Source organism: Hyalella azteca, unplaced genomic scaffold, assembly GCF_000764305.2.
Source record: "Hyalella azteca isolate HAZT.00-mixed unplaced genomic scaffold, Hazt_2.0.2 contig5366, whole genome shotgun sequence".
Lineage (NCBI taxonomy): Eukaryota > Metazoa > Arthropoda > Malacostraca > Amphipoda > Hyalellidae > Hyalella > Hyalella azteca.
In genome coordinates this window covers 26,246-41,042 of record NW_025935560.1, presented here as the reverse complement: position 1 = coordinate 41,042, position 14,797 = coordinate 26,246, and the positions used below count along the sequence as shown (strand labels likewise).

The following is a 14,797-nucleotide window of genomic DNA, read 5'->3' as shown; positions in this document are numbered from 1 at the left end:
ATCATGCAAAGCAGGGGTATTATGGTACGATGCATGTTAGGTGAGCATACGGCGCCGGCGCGTGAAGACTCACACACGTGCTGGTCGGGTGCACGACGCGTGGCTGTGTCATCGTCGCCACGACCTGCCGGCCGCTGCCACTTCTCCGCTCGGTCCATCCGTGACCATCGTGGCCATGGTTGAATTAATACAACCATGGCATCCTCTGCTATAATTTGCTCATGATTATCAACGATCACGACAGCCTCCAGAATGTTGATTGGTAAATGATAAGATAGAGGAAACAAAGAATCCATGTGAAACGGTATGGGAATCGATGGCTTTCACCTGCAATGTTTGCATGGACATTCTCAACTGACAATGAAATATTTCTGCAACAAATTGGCTAAAGAAGGTGAGAAAATATCTGAAGTTGAAAAGTTAGCATTAGGTAAATTATTTCAACAGATAAAAAATGTTATTAGTACTCAATACACTATACACTTATAATATACACCAATAAAATACATTAATAATATACTATAATTACACACATAAATATAACACAATAATAAATACACTAATAAAATACAATAATATATATCGAATTTCCCTGAATGAAGTGAGCCCCAGCATTTTAGCTCATTTCCTGCTCGTTAATTACAACGAAGGCATTATTTCAGCAGTCAACCGCGACCGCTCGCGTGGCCGCGCGTGGGAACCGCGAGTGGCCGCGACGTGCGGTTGTCTTCTATTAAAGTCCAACGTGCATTTAATAATCTGCAAGATGTTGGCCGCGAAAATGTGATCCACCCATTTATTTTCTTTTTCCATTCAATATTTTTGTCTTTAATTTCGTCTTCAATTATAGATGCCTTCAATTTCGTCTGATCCAATTTTCTACCATGTAAGGTAAAAGGTTCGTCCATCTTCTCTTTGCCGTGTAGTTCGACGCAAAATAATTTAATATTGCGCGGCGGCGTTACGCTGCTCTAATCGAGCCACTATTTTGTCACTCATCTAATATGCGCTCTCTCACTTTACTTCTCTTTTATCCTTTTGGTTGCTACGATACCGAGGAATTTGTCCAATAAATAAGAAATACACGAGTTCTTTATAATTTGAGAAAAGCAAATTATAAAGGGGATTTTTCAATATATATGTGATAATCCTAGGTGATATTTCAAAACTACATTTTTCCTTGCTTCTTGATGCGAATGTTAAATTTAAGTAACGGTATTGTTCAACTAATTTGCTAAATTGTGAATTCATAATATGAAGTGGAGTGTCGACCTGCACGTGATGACTTTCTAAATTGAAATAAAATGATAAATCATACACGAAGTTTAAATCTATGGCACACGCGAGGACCAATGCAAGATGAAGCAATAACACGAGGGCAGACACAACAAGAAGCTTTAACACGTTAGCAAATACAATTTGAAGCGCTAACACGAGGGCAAACATAACATGAAGCGTTAACACGAGGACAAACACAATATGAAGCGTTAACAAGATGGCAAACACAACGTGAAGCGTTAACACGACATCATACATGAAAAACACGTAGTCTGTATCAAGAGCCACGTGATGCCGCAGTTTGCAACGCGTGCCGCGCCGCTGTGGCGCGTGTGGCAAAGTGGGTGCGATCAGTCGCGTGATCCGCAAGATCAATGATCAGTAAGTGGCCTTGCCATCTCTCCAGATCGTGGAATTCCGCGCAGGTATTAATTGATATTTTTATTTTAGGGATAAAGTATTTTATCCACAATTAAAGCAAAAAGTAGCAGAAATTGATGGGACCGAAATAAAATTTAGTGCAGGAGTAATTTTTGCGTATGTATAAATTGCTGGATGGAAAAAAATGTCACAAGTTAGTGTACACAAATAAATGAAATTTTGTTAAAAATACAAACAATCGCTAAATCAAGTTGGAGATACAAAGATCTATAAAACCCACGTATATTATTCGATGTAGCTGAATTACAACTTATTTCGTTGATAACGAAGTTGCAGCAATGATAAAAGAAATTTTCCAGATAACAAAATTTTTCACAATAATATTTCGATTTTCATAATTTTAATTGTGCCTGAATTATTCTAGAAAGAATACGTCCGGTAGTTTTATATATGCAATTTTCGGAACCGAACATTTTTTACTTATTAATATTCTGCACGATCATCAGGCGCTCTTATATACTACAGTGCTACTCAATTCCTGTTTGAAAAAGTATTTTCTTTGTATAAGTATAAGTTCAATCTTTTCTCTGCAAATCAAATGTTTCCCCAGGAGCCTTTCGTTCTGGGACAAGAACACAGAAACCAATATTTGAATTATTTTATCTATGGGAATTCGTCAGCGTCAGGTATTCATTTTACCTTAATTTTTATTGTAGATTAAATGTATGTAAACGCTCAAGCGTTAGTACGTGAGAATCTACACGGCTGGAAAATACGTTAGAATGTAAGAGATCTCTATTGAGTTACTGTTAACAAAGGGCACGGTATCGCGTCATCGGCGAGCACATTAATCAAAGCTCGAAGCGTTATCAAGCAGATATCTGCGTCCCGTGGCCAATGACTCAATTCTATCCAAGGATAGTCTAAGGTTGTGCATTGTTGGCATCCCTGATTTTAGTCACACTGAGCCACTGCCATCAATGATGCGGGCGTAGAGCTCACATTTAATTCTACGTAGGGCATGATTATAGCTTCAGATCTTCAACTTCTGATGCGACATGGTGTGACTTCTGTACAATAGTGTTGCCTCTACATTTTTCGACTTTGCCACGGTCTTTTACGCTGTAAGTCATTTACGTTATAAGTCTCTCAGTCTTTTGCATACAGTTTTTATCACCAATGGCACGTACATGAAAATCCGAAAGACCTGATGCGGATGAGTAGTATAATGAAACACTGTCATGATGAGAGGTTCAAAAATAATGAAGCGAATTTTGAAGCTAGTTCAATGCATACATGCTGAAGATAATAATTCGAAGCTACCTTCTAAGTCATAATCTTACCCAAGTAGAATAATGTTAGAATACTATTTGATAAAAAAATATAACTCAGTACTCACTGCAGTGAGTGACAGAGAGCGCATTTTCTCGTCGATGAAAACTTGAGGTCACGGACGGACGGACAGACAGACAGACGGACATGGCGAGCACAATAGTGCATTTTTCCATTTATGAGAAAATGCGCTAAAAATACTGGAAAATATTTAGTAAATATCACATAGTGAAGGAAATGGAACACATGATTGACACTCATACATTCGGAGATATTGTCATGGAATGAAGGTTCAAACTATTTTTTAGGGATGGGACGCAAACAAAATTAAAGTTACAAGTATTATTTAAACAATTTACAAAATTTACGGCGTAACAAAACACCCTAGTGAAAGGGAATCATGATCTTTTTAATTGCGATGAAGAACTGATTTGAACAACGTTCTGTGCAATGAGCATTGATATTCTAGAATTAAGGAAAATCTTAAACTGGTGACAGAGTACTTATGTAGAACCGGAATTGTATCTCTTGGAGGCTGAAATGATACTGCTGTGGCTGATAACCTGGAACGTTAATGAGATGTCATAAATCATGTAATGATGCAGTGTTACATATTTCAAGTGTTTTATTTTCTAATAAGATTGTAACTTTTCATCTACCTTGGGAAAAACAGTTAAGGAAGTTAACGTCGCTTTCACAATTTTTTCGTTGGTCATTATCTTTAGGCTGGTCCTCGCAGCAGGTTAGTTTAAGGGCCATTAGGTTATTTTTTATTATCCTAATAAATGTTTTATTTTATTATTATTTCAAAATTCATCCTTAACGGCGATTATTTATTAGATCTACTCTTCAACAGGTGCTCACGCTGCCAAGGGTACTATTTACTCTATTTTTCCATAACCTAATATTTATTTTCAAAGACAACTTTGAAATTAATATACGCTACAATAAATACTCAGTTCCAGTCTCTTTTCATTTCCAATCTTGCTTACTGTGTGGTTAATGACTGGCACTAACCATGCAAGCAATGATCCGGCGTTGATTGAAAACCTGAAACGTTGATTTATAACCTGGAAATACACAGTGATTTTTAGAGACTGGATGCTTGGTGCTTTGCGATGCGGGATGCTGTACGATGCTGGATGCTATATACTGGATGCTATACGATGCTGGATGACTAATAAGAGTAATTAGACGGTTATGACTCAGGACTTGGAATTATACAGTGACGTCTTATAGAGACGGGGACGATGAGGTTATGATTGAGAATATTTAAATATTTGATTGTGACTGCCTGCATGAACTGCACGGTAGCGACTGAGGGCCGGGGACTGAACAGTGCTGACTGAAAGCCCAGGAACTAAGAGATGATTGCTGAGATTCTGTAACGATATTTGAACAATCGTTGAGATGGTTGGTACTGATCAGTGTGTGAGATCATGACAATATCATGTGTGGTTGAGAAATCCTGATACTGTTTTACTGTGTACAGGGGACATGAGCCCGGTACTCTACAGAGGGCGCATTATACTATACTAAGCTTAGTACTAGGGTGCCTGGTAATCTACAATATAAGTAAGAGCCGGATACTACGTACTAAGCAGAAGTAGGTGCCTGCCTACTATTCAGCCGGAAAATGAGACTCTGAAATTATACACAAAGAGACAGAAAAAGACGATTCTAAAACTTTAAAAAAGTGACTCATACAACAGGAGACAGAAAAAGACGATTCAGAAAACTCACCGAAGTGACACATACAAAAAAGACGGAAAAGGGTGATTCACAAACTATACAGAAATGACTCCTACCGTACCGCTGAAGTAAGTAAGAAAGAGCCTGCGACTAAGTAGCGGAAGCCTCGCATTATTTAGCTGGTGATGCAGATAAATAATGTTATTCAGAGAGCCGGATACTGTACAGAGGCCTCCTGATACTATACCGCAAGGCTAGTAGCCTGATACTTTACGGTGGAGAAGAGGGTTGGGGTCCCGGGATGACGAAGTGTTTTCTGGTGATGTAGCGCCCCACACTTTGTAGTATCGACCCTACGTGCGCCGCTGAGCGACGGGCAAACAAACGAGCATCGTCCTGCTGCGCTCTCCAGCACGCGCCGCACCTCTGTCGCTACGTCACGACATACACGCAAACAGTTCATTCGCTCATAAACGATTTATTTAGACAAATGAAAAAGTAAGTAATTCGATCTGTACTTGCTATAGATATGTAGTTCCTTCAGGGATGTGCGAAGCAGTCGTACCAATAAACAAATTTCACTTGACGTTAGATTATATTTATATCAAAACTTGAAATGCGGCGTGAGCTAAACGGGAAAGAGTAATCGTGGAAATATGTATCCCACGGTGATTTTTTTATTACTGCTTTCATGATAATCGTTAAGTGCTGAAAATAAAGTTTTGATTGAGATTTACCGACACATTACTAAATTATAGAGTTATGCCAGGTTTTATTTTTTGACACCTACGTTCATGGAAAATGGATATCCAAAGATATAAGTATTAGTTTCTAATGTTTCGAAAAATATCCATGAGTTAGAATGAGAAGGGGTTCATTCAAGATAAGAAACATTTTGGATGGGAACTATAGCACCAAATAGTACTGCAATGAACACGTGACGATTTAATTGTGATTCGAAAAAATATCAATCATAAATTTGTTTTCAATTCAGAGAGCAGTGATGGAACATATTGATATGTTTATATTTGAATTTTTTTAAGACACGTGCAGTTATTCAACACGCTATTTTCCGTGCATGTTTTCCGAGCGGTCATGTAATATTTTTCTGAACCCATTTATTAAGCAATGAGAAATAAATATATAACGCTTTTACATTATGCTAACCATCAACGAAATTGATAAATCTAAAGAAACTGCTGAAAATGTTATTCACTTCTTCTGGGGCTAATGGTTACTTCTGCCATATATACATGATTTTATAAAACTCTGTCTGAGAAGGAATATATTTGGATTATAGTATTAGAATTTGATTTTTGAATAATTTGTTCGAAAAGCTTGGTTTTGGCTTTACATTAACGCAGTGCGGTTGAATAGGATAACGTGCTAAGAATTTAACTAATCGAGACGCAATCAGCTCTCAAAAGTCTACGGAAGAAGCTCGTAAAATTTTATTATGAGCATTAACGTATTTACACGCAATCCTGCCAGCACATACGTTGACTTACGGATATATTGAAATATATATTGTTTCATAATAGAAGTGGTGTTTAGAAGACATGTACAATATATAAAAAGTGTACAATTTAGGAGTGTACAAGTGTATATATACAGTACCCAATTTAAACCGCAGATGCAAATTTTTTAGAATTTATTGTCATCTCATATTATTAGTGTGTACATTTCCTTTTATCTGCTGTACTTTTGATTTATAAATAAAGTTACATGAAGTGTAAAGTGTACTCAAATAGCGTCCACAAACTGGAGCTCTATAATTTTATTTCGCCCCAAACAATTATGATCCAGGACATAACAGGAAAATTTTCAAACTGACTTGACACAGTAGCATAGACGATATGAAAAGATATTTTGAGGCTGTTCATTTTGAAAATGACTGCTTTATCATTTGTCGGGTTTCAAATTTGCCATCTCACAATTTTTCTAATTTATTTTTCTTAATTTGATTTTTTCGCCTAACAGTCGAACTCTCAGGCATGTTATTTATTCCTACAAAATTCGAATAAAAATAGCCGTCTCATCCAATAAACTTTTATTACTTTTTTTGCTTTCTGAGACCTTTTTAAGGTCTCGGAACATTGATTTTATTCACTCACTCACCTATTGAATTCATATATTTAGACAATGAATAGTTTTACTTTCACCTATAGTCGATCGTCCAATTCACGATATATTTTCTCATTTATATAGTTTTTATGGGAAAATTATTAACACTCACAACAAATTAACGGCTAAGTTAAATAGTTCAATCCTATTGCTTTTCGTTTTGAGCTGAAATCAAAGTAATGATGTGATGCCGGAATTTTTAAGAAATGCGATTTTATTCTCAAGTATCTAAATTACATGTTTCTGGTGAAGACAGAAAATAGAAAGTCTAGATGTGCAGCGTATGTTAAGTAAATCAACTTTGTTAACATTCGACTCAAGAACCATCAATAATTTGTCCAGCAGATCCAGTTGGTGCAGCGCATCCAGCAGCTCCAGTTGGTGCAGCGCATCCAGCAGCTCCAGTGGAACGTCGCTACACAGTCGCCTGCTACTTATAAAGGGAACGTCGCTACACAGTCGCCTGTTACTTATATACATGGAACGTCACTACACAGTCGCCTGCTCCTCATACATGGCATGGCGTTACACAACGACGTTACACCTCATACAAAATTATTACGTTAATTTACATCTTAAGTACAGTGTGTGGAGAGCTGTGATGAAGCATCCTGCAATGATGTAATAAATTATGTTTAAATGACAGACCAATTTCACGGAAGTACATTTCAATACCAATAGTATAATTATATGTTTACACAGACGATCATAATAGTTTTGTTGCGTAGCTCTCAACATGACGTATGGCGTCATGGTGAGAGCCTCGCACCGACGTAAAATCACTTTTGTTTATGAAGTTATTTCGTCATAAAACCATGCAATGGAAAACTATCACCTGCTTTTAATAATGCAAATTTGCAGGAGTCATTCTAAATCGTCAGTTTTGCCATTATTTTCAGTAGTTGCTAGAAATAAATTCACTGATGTATCAATGCTTTTCTGTTTTGGAAAATTAATAAAATTATAATTCAACTACAAGTGATAATATTCGAATTTATTAAGGTTGAATAGCTCTAATCTATTCTGGAGCTTTTTCTGTAATACTAGTATTATAGATGAAATGCATTGTCAATTAATATTAAAAGGTATCATACTACTTGAAAAGTGAATCGTAAGACCATGGAATGACACCAACAAATTAATTTTGTGAAATAACGGTTTGCATTAGAGGCAGAGAGCGCTTCCAGCGATGCCAGCAGCAGCGCTGAACTCGTCCCGCCCCGCGCCTGGAACTCCGACGCCATTGGCCGGCAGCAGCAAGCCCCCCTCTCATCATCCATGACATTATCACGCATTTAGAAACTTAGATGATTAAAATATCAAACTGTTTTCAATGATAAAATATTGCATGTCATTTCGAGAATAGGTTTTTTCAATTGCATTGTGAGATTTATGTATGGAATGGGACGTTCCAGGTCCGAAACCCCCTTGGAATCCATGCTTGCTGGGAACCTGGATCGTGATTGGCAGTGAGTGGCACTTGCGCATTCCAGGCAAAGATGCGCCGCTCAACAGACACTGGCATGACGAGCTTCTGTTGTCTTCGTGGGACCAGTATCATGTTTGGCACATTCGCGAAAACCGCCTCAATTTCTTATGGACCAAATCGCTAAAAATTAAAGCCATTAAAAAGAAAACCGGTAAAACCCTATCTGAAATCAATGATGCATTAGAACGAGTGTGATGAAAAGTCAAATGCAGTTCAATAGAAAGAGAAAAACAAATATTTAGGATTTACTGTTGTACGTGAAATGGTGGACGCTGAACTAAAAATGGCATGAGAGACAACGAATGGATGGCAATAGAATCGGAAAATGTCATTTTGTGTTATGAGTTTAGGTTGATTTGTAAATGGCTTAAAAAGCACTAGAAAAATTTTCGTATCACTAATCACGAATGACTACAATTTGAGTCTACAATTTACTAGCTAATTGTGATATTCATAAGGTTAACATAATTATCTAGTCTAGAGTGACGTGTCATTGTGAAACTGATGTTTAAGGTATCCGAGTTTAAAATTCCAGAATAAACTTGTCAATATCAATCGAGATTTCCCGAGCAATGGCAATTATCTATCAAGTAAACGCATTGGATCGGAAACATAATTACGTTGAGTGAATGCTAGCAAGTGACAATGATGAAATCAGTAAGAAACGAAATGAAAATCATTGAATGATCCATAGATAACCTACAATTAATTGATAATGTTGAATTCATCAGTGTGTGTGTTTTCTTAAGCTAAAGTTTTGTTTCTAAAAGTACAGTGTAGATGTAGATGCAAACATATGCAAATTTCGATGTCGTAATTGGAGCTTTCGAGGGGAAGATCGATCGGAATTGTTTTTTTTTTTTATGAAAATATTATGCAAGTCTCAATGAGCATGTATATATCATCAAATGAAGTGCTTGATGGTTAATCATCACATACGCAAATGACGTTTGATGGTGCAGTTGATGACGCTGATGGTGCTCTGCGTGCAGTGGTCAAAAGTCATTTGAGTGCATCGCACTATATATAAATACACTCAAATGATGCTTTAAGAGCAACTTTAGGATTTATTTTTCTGTTATAATCGAAAATATAGCTTAGCATCACGTGATTTTTGTTATCAAGTAGCCACGAAAAAGGTCATCTTCATGCTTAACCGCAATTTCCTATATATTTTATATTCTCAGTAAACCAAATTATTCATAGAACTTCAAAAAGTGACTATAATAATCGTTTTTTTTTAATTTGATACCTTAATATGTTTTACTTCAGGATCACCATTCTTAAAAGATTTCTCTTTTACGCTGTCAGTAACCGATTCAATTTTGTTCCTTAGGTTCTATTGTGAACGAATTGATGAGTTGAATGCTTTCCCGTGCTTGGCCTTTCAGGAGTTTTTTTCCTACCGGTATTTCAGGAGGACAAGTTTTAGGCATGCAAATCTTGTTTTATAATAAATTATTCGCTATACATCGCCTAACAAATTATTGAAAGATGTAGGAGAAATGCAAATATTCATTCTATTTTCATGCGGACGCTCATAATTGATGAAGAGAACGAATTGACCTTTTTCCTAGTAAACCATCACACATTGGAAACATTATTAATCTGGTTAATCGATTTATGAAGCATCGAACGTACCATGTACGGCCTGGACTCTGATGGTTCGTTCGATAACGATTCCCTGAGTCGTCAGTTCTTCGAGTCTGCGGCCTTCAGTGAATTTCAAGCTGGCGTAGTTCTAGAGCCAGAGGAAGACAGTCCACCTTCAAGCCATCATGATCAAGAGAATACGGCAAGTATTATAATTTTATTATTTACACCCAACTGCAAAATATTATATAGGAAATTTGCCTTTTTAAGTGCTCTGTTTGCATAATGTGTTCAATGGTACGACATATTTTAATGATATTTAATGTGATATTGGATCACACATTAAGACACAGTCACATTTCTCAAAGAACCACACTACGGTGTTAAAATGTCAACGAAAGCTAAATAAATATTCTATTCACGAAGAAAGTTTGTCGTCTGGTTTACAGTTGGGCATTCGTCGTAAGAAACGCCGGCGCTGTTTACTAGCGCAGCTGCAGCAGCGCCAGGCCGCCAACATGAGGGAGCGCAAGAGGATGCAGAGTATCAACGATGCCTTCGAGGGTCTGAGGGCACACATTCCTACGCTGCCTTACGAGAAACGACTTAGCAAGGTAATTGATTCAACCTAAATTAACTCACACGTCTCAGACACATCGGTAAAGTGCTTACTCAAGTTTTGAATTGCGTTTGATGTACATTTCAGATGTGGGTACACTTAGAAATGGATAAGCCAAACTAAAATAAGAGATCTTTAGGCTTACTTCCTTACGCTTCTTCTCGCCTTGTAGATAAGCTAAGAGATCTCGGGTCTTACTTGCTAAAACTCCTGCGTAATATGTTACAAGGACTTCGGGTTGATAAAGTAAAGCGTCTTGTGTTTATTTTCGCTAACTTGGTTAATTAAGGGGAAGTAAGATGCTTTTTCCAATTTCTTTAGTCTCAGTATTGAACTCTAAATAAACAACAGATTGTTACAGGTAAATAAAAAGAAAACTATTATAAACATTCTAAATAATTTTCGGCTATTGAACAAACACAATAACAACAGAATAGCAAATCCTACACTCGAGTACTTAATCTAATAAGAGGTACTGGTGCGGTGAACAAAAATACTAGATGTTGGAATGAAGTCAACTATTGTTATGTTCAAGGTGGTGACGCTCATCTTCAGACAAAAAAAATTATTTACGTTTAATTCTAATTCTAAATATTCCTGTTTTATTATTTGAGGACTTAGAACCTATACGTTACAAAACTACAAATCATATTTAATTAGATGCATAGTTTCTTACGAGCATTTCAGCGTATGTGTATTCACAGATCTAATGAAGTACAATTTTTTTTTTTGAGGCTTAATGCTTTGAAGGTTTCCCTTCCACGCCAAATTGAGACCTTTAACTAGGTACGAAGTTCATGATGATGAATCCTATTCTTCCAATAACAATATGCCGAAAAAAATTTACTTTATCAGACTTGAATCGTTTCAGAAACCGATAATAGCTGTAACCTCCGAATTCCCAAACTGGCAACAGAGCTGCCAGAAATGAAAAATTCTTGTTCTAAACACTCGCATGAAGTTAGAAAAGAATTCAGTTGTTAATAATCTCTTTTTCATCATTCCAGTAGCAAACAACCCGGAGCAAAAATTTGAGAAATATAGCACTATACGCTTTTATAGTCAATGCAGGAATTACAGACTATGCTAATCTTCCTTCAAAGTACCATTACTGCATATTGTTTTACTCTCATTAATCGAGCTGATTGGACAAATGGATTCCTGTGCCTGTTCCCTAGTAAAATTAATTACTTTAATAACAAAAAACGTGAGGTTAATATTTAACCGATAATTTTTCAACACAAGATTTATTTTCGCGATTCAGAGCTGATACTAGCTTTTCATCACAATTAATAATGGTTGTAGAAAGTTTGTTTAAAATCTTGTCCCAGTTTAATTTCCAGTTATTCCGAGCTACATATATCTCAGTAGATCGGTCAATAACTAGAGTTTCATTTATAAAATTATACAGTTTAGTAGTTCCGTTCGTCGTCGGTTCTTTCGTGACGAAGTTACATTTCATTTTCCCCAAGTGCATTTGTAATGGCAAGCCTACACAGAGCTGATGCATCTGATTTTGAATTTCAGCAGAATTTTATAGCTTAAAGATTCATAGAATGCATTCTTCGAATTTTTATTGTTTCTTCGGTGCAGGGGTCCGACGTAGAGTGCAAGTGGACAATTGTACATCAGCCCAACAACCATCGTTACTACTGATGACTAATAATCCATGTTTATCTTAATTGCCGACTCAGCATATTTCGTGCCAGCTTCAATTTGAAACAACTGTCTCTTGTTCATAAAGAATAATCTGTAATTCAATATGGTGATCAAGATCTTAATTAAAGAATGCTGGTAAAAATGTTTTATGCCTTTTGGAGCGAGATTTCTTCTTCTACTAAGTCTGCTGTTCGCAATGTTACTATGGGAAAGTTACAATAAAAAGTAAAACATTCATCAGGTTGACACGCTGCGTTTGGCGATTGGGTACATCAGCTTCTTAGCAGAGCTTGTCGCAAGCGACAGAAATTCTGGTGATCCTCACCAGAGGTCCACGCAAGTGCAGCAGCAGCCCAGGAAAGTGGTCGTTATCGGGAACAGAAGTGAGTACCTTGTATATGTGAACGATGTTCGGGCGAAAAAATATCGAGATGACGTGTAAATCGCAGCCTATTGGCTTAGTCCATTGTCAGATTGCAACAAATTTAAATTTGATGACTTCTTATAGTACATGCTACGATTAATCACCGAAAGTGGTGGCTGTGACTTGAATTCGTTAGGGAAATTATATTTATTTTTCGTTTTTTTTTATCATGGTTATAGAAGTTTCAGTTTTACGTCAACTACGATTAAGAATCCTATACAATATACATCCTTTTGAAAATTTGTTCTTCTTGAAAGTGACATAACATTTATATTCATTTATTAATATATTTATGACATAATAATGTATTCAATGATGAGCACTGATGTTTTACAGTGACAATGGACAGCACCCCGCACTCGCTCACTTGGGGCTTCGCGCGGCCAACGATCATCAACGGCCGAGTCGCTGCCAAGATGTGGGTGCCTAGTACGCAGCAGAAGACAACGTGAGGTGGAACCCAGCTAACTAACCACAGGTCTAAATCTCAACGTTTTATGTGCAGGAAAACCCGCTGGCTAATTAAGATTCAAATTTAAAGTAACCTTATGAAATTGCAGGTGAGAAAGTTATCGTATTTTACCGGTAGTCAGTACATCGGAAATAGTTTAGGGCACTGAAGCTGAAGTATTTATACTATCTAATCTGAGATCTGACTCTTAAACTCAGTGTCGGCAGATCAACAGTAACCTGTAAATTGTCAAGTGAGTGATCATCCGAGAAACTGAAGCTACTTTTACATTGCATAATAGATGCTGAGGTTTGCATTACACGTGATTCTTATCATGTTTTTATGATGTAGCAAGGATACAGCCATCACTACGGCCCTCATTCGTATCTTCTCGCTGTTGTACTAGCCGTTTTCTCTGTGCAACACTACTGAATTTCGAGACACTTAAAAACAAATGCATAAACTGTCTTCAATTGTCTATCAGCGCAAGTCGTATGCTCAAAAAGCAACGCCAGACGTCAACAAGCTAGGTTGTCAGAAACGCGCTAGTCAAAACAAAAATATTGTAGCAACCTGCAGCCGTTGAAATGGTAGTCGCCAAAGATATTGTTGAAAATTCCGCTGCACGTTCAACAATCTTAACCGCAAGAAGTTCGCCAACACTTGAAATATCTCACACCGCCGTGTTCAAAGTTTCATAAATTATTGTCGGCTCTCACTGTCGACTCGCGGCGGTTGTAACTTCTGGAGAAATCTTGTTCTGACGATAAGTTACTGTCAACTCAGCATCTGGACTGATCCACTCCCTGCTTAAATTGTGTGTAGATTTTGATGGGAATGTAATTAGTAATAATAATTCAACCACTTCCCACCATCGATACGGTGAACAGGGTTTTCATTTTTGTCAATGGCCCTAGCAATATAAACCCATCTTCACGAGTCTGACTTCAAAACGTTACATGACGCAAAGGAAGCAGTAAATTGCAATATCTTCCATACATACAGATATGTATGACGATGTACGCATTGTCGCACCAGGAGCAATCGTTCACTCCTTCAACGATATATTTGTGATGCTATTACGTACGTAGATGAATTTGTGAATTGCCACAACTTGTCTTAATGCTAGCGCCAGTTCAGCACTCCGAGTTTTATATCCTTCTGAAGCGCTCAGTAAAATTCAATCTTAAGTTCAAAATCTCCTAGATTACAGCCGACAGTTTAAATTACTGCCAAATTTGTATTCTGTGATACGTTATAGTTTAGTTGAATGAGTTTTGTACAGTACATTATAGTTCATCGTAATATGTTGATTATCTTAATTTAAGTCGAGTTATTTGTTTCAATCAAAATATTCCTTCACTTCTGCGGTTTCTTCCTCCGAAAAATGACGAAACGGCAGTTCGACGACGACCAAAAGGTTATACACTGAAAGATAAATACTCAAATGCATCACTAACATACTAAATTAAAAGTAATACTGATGCCTATGTGGATTCAAAAATGAATACTCCCAATAGAAACAGGCGCTGCTATTGGAAATGGTAAATTTCTTACAAGAATACGCAAGTTGTTTTAAAAACCTAAAGCAATCATTTCCATTCATGACTTCAACTGGCATTTCAATAAATATTTCAGTGCAAGTTACATAATGTCGGAGATTACCCACAAGAATGCAGAATAACTGTCTACGATATGTACGCCCAAAAATGTTTTTGCGGGAACCTAGAAAAAAATTGCTAAATAATGACCCTG

General features: G+C 36.9%; 1 protein-coding gene across 1 annotated transcript; it reads left to right on the top strand.

Annotated features, from left to right (window-relative positions):
- Positions 1–9,644: 9,644 nt before the first annotated feature.
- LOC108681151 (pancreas transcription factor 1 subunit alpha-like) lies at positions 9,645–14,665 on the top strand. Its single transcript, XM_018170148.2, has 4 exons — positions 9,645–10,091; positions 10,339–10,503; positions 12,409–12,550; positions 12,928–14,665. Exons 1-4 carry the CDS (start codon positions 9,939–9,941, stop codon positions 13,041–13,043), a joined length of 576 nt encoding a protein of 191 aa, XP_018025637.1. The 5' UTR covers positions 9,645–9,938; the 3' UTR covers positions 13,044–14,665.
- Positions 14,666–14,797: the final 132 nt, after the last annotated feature.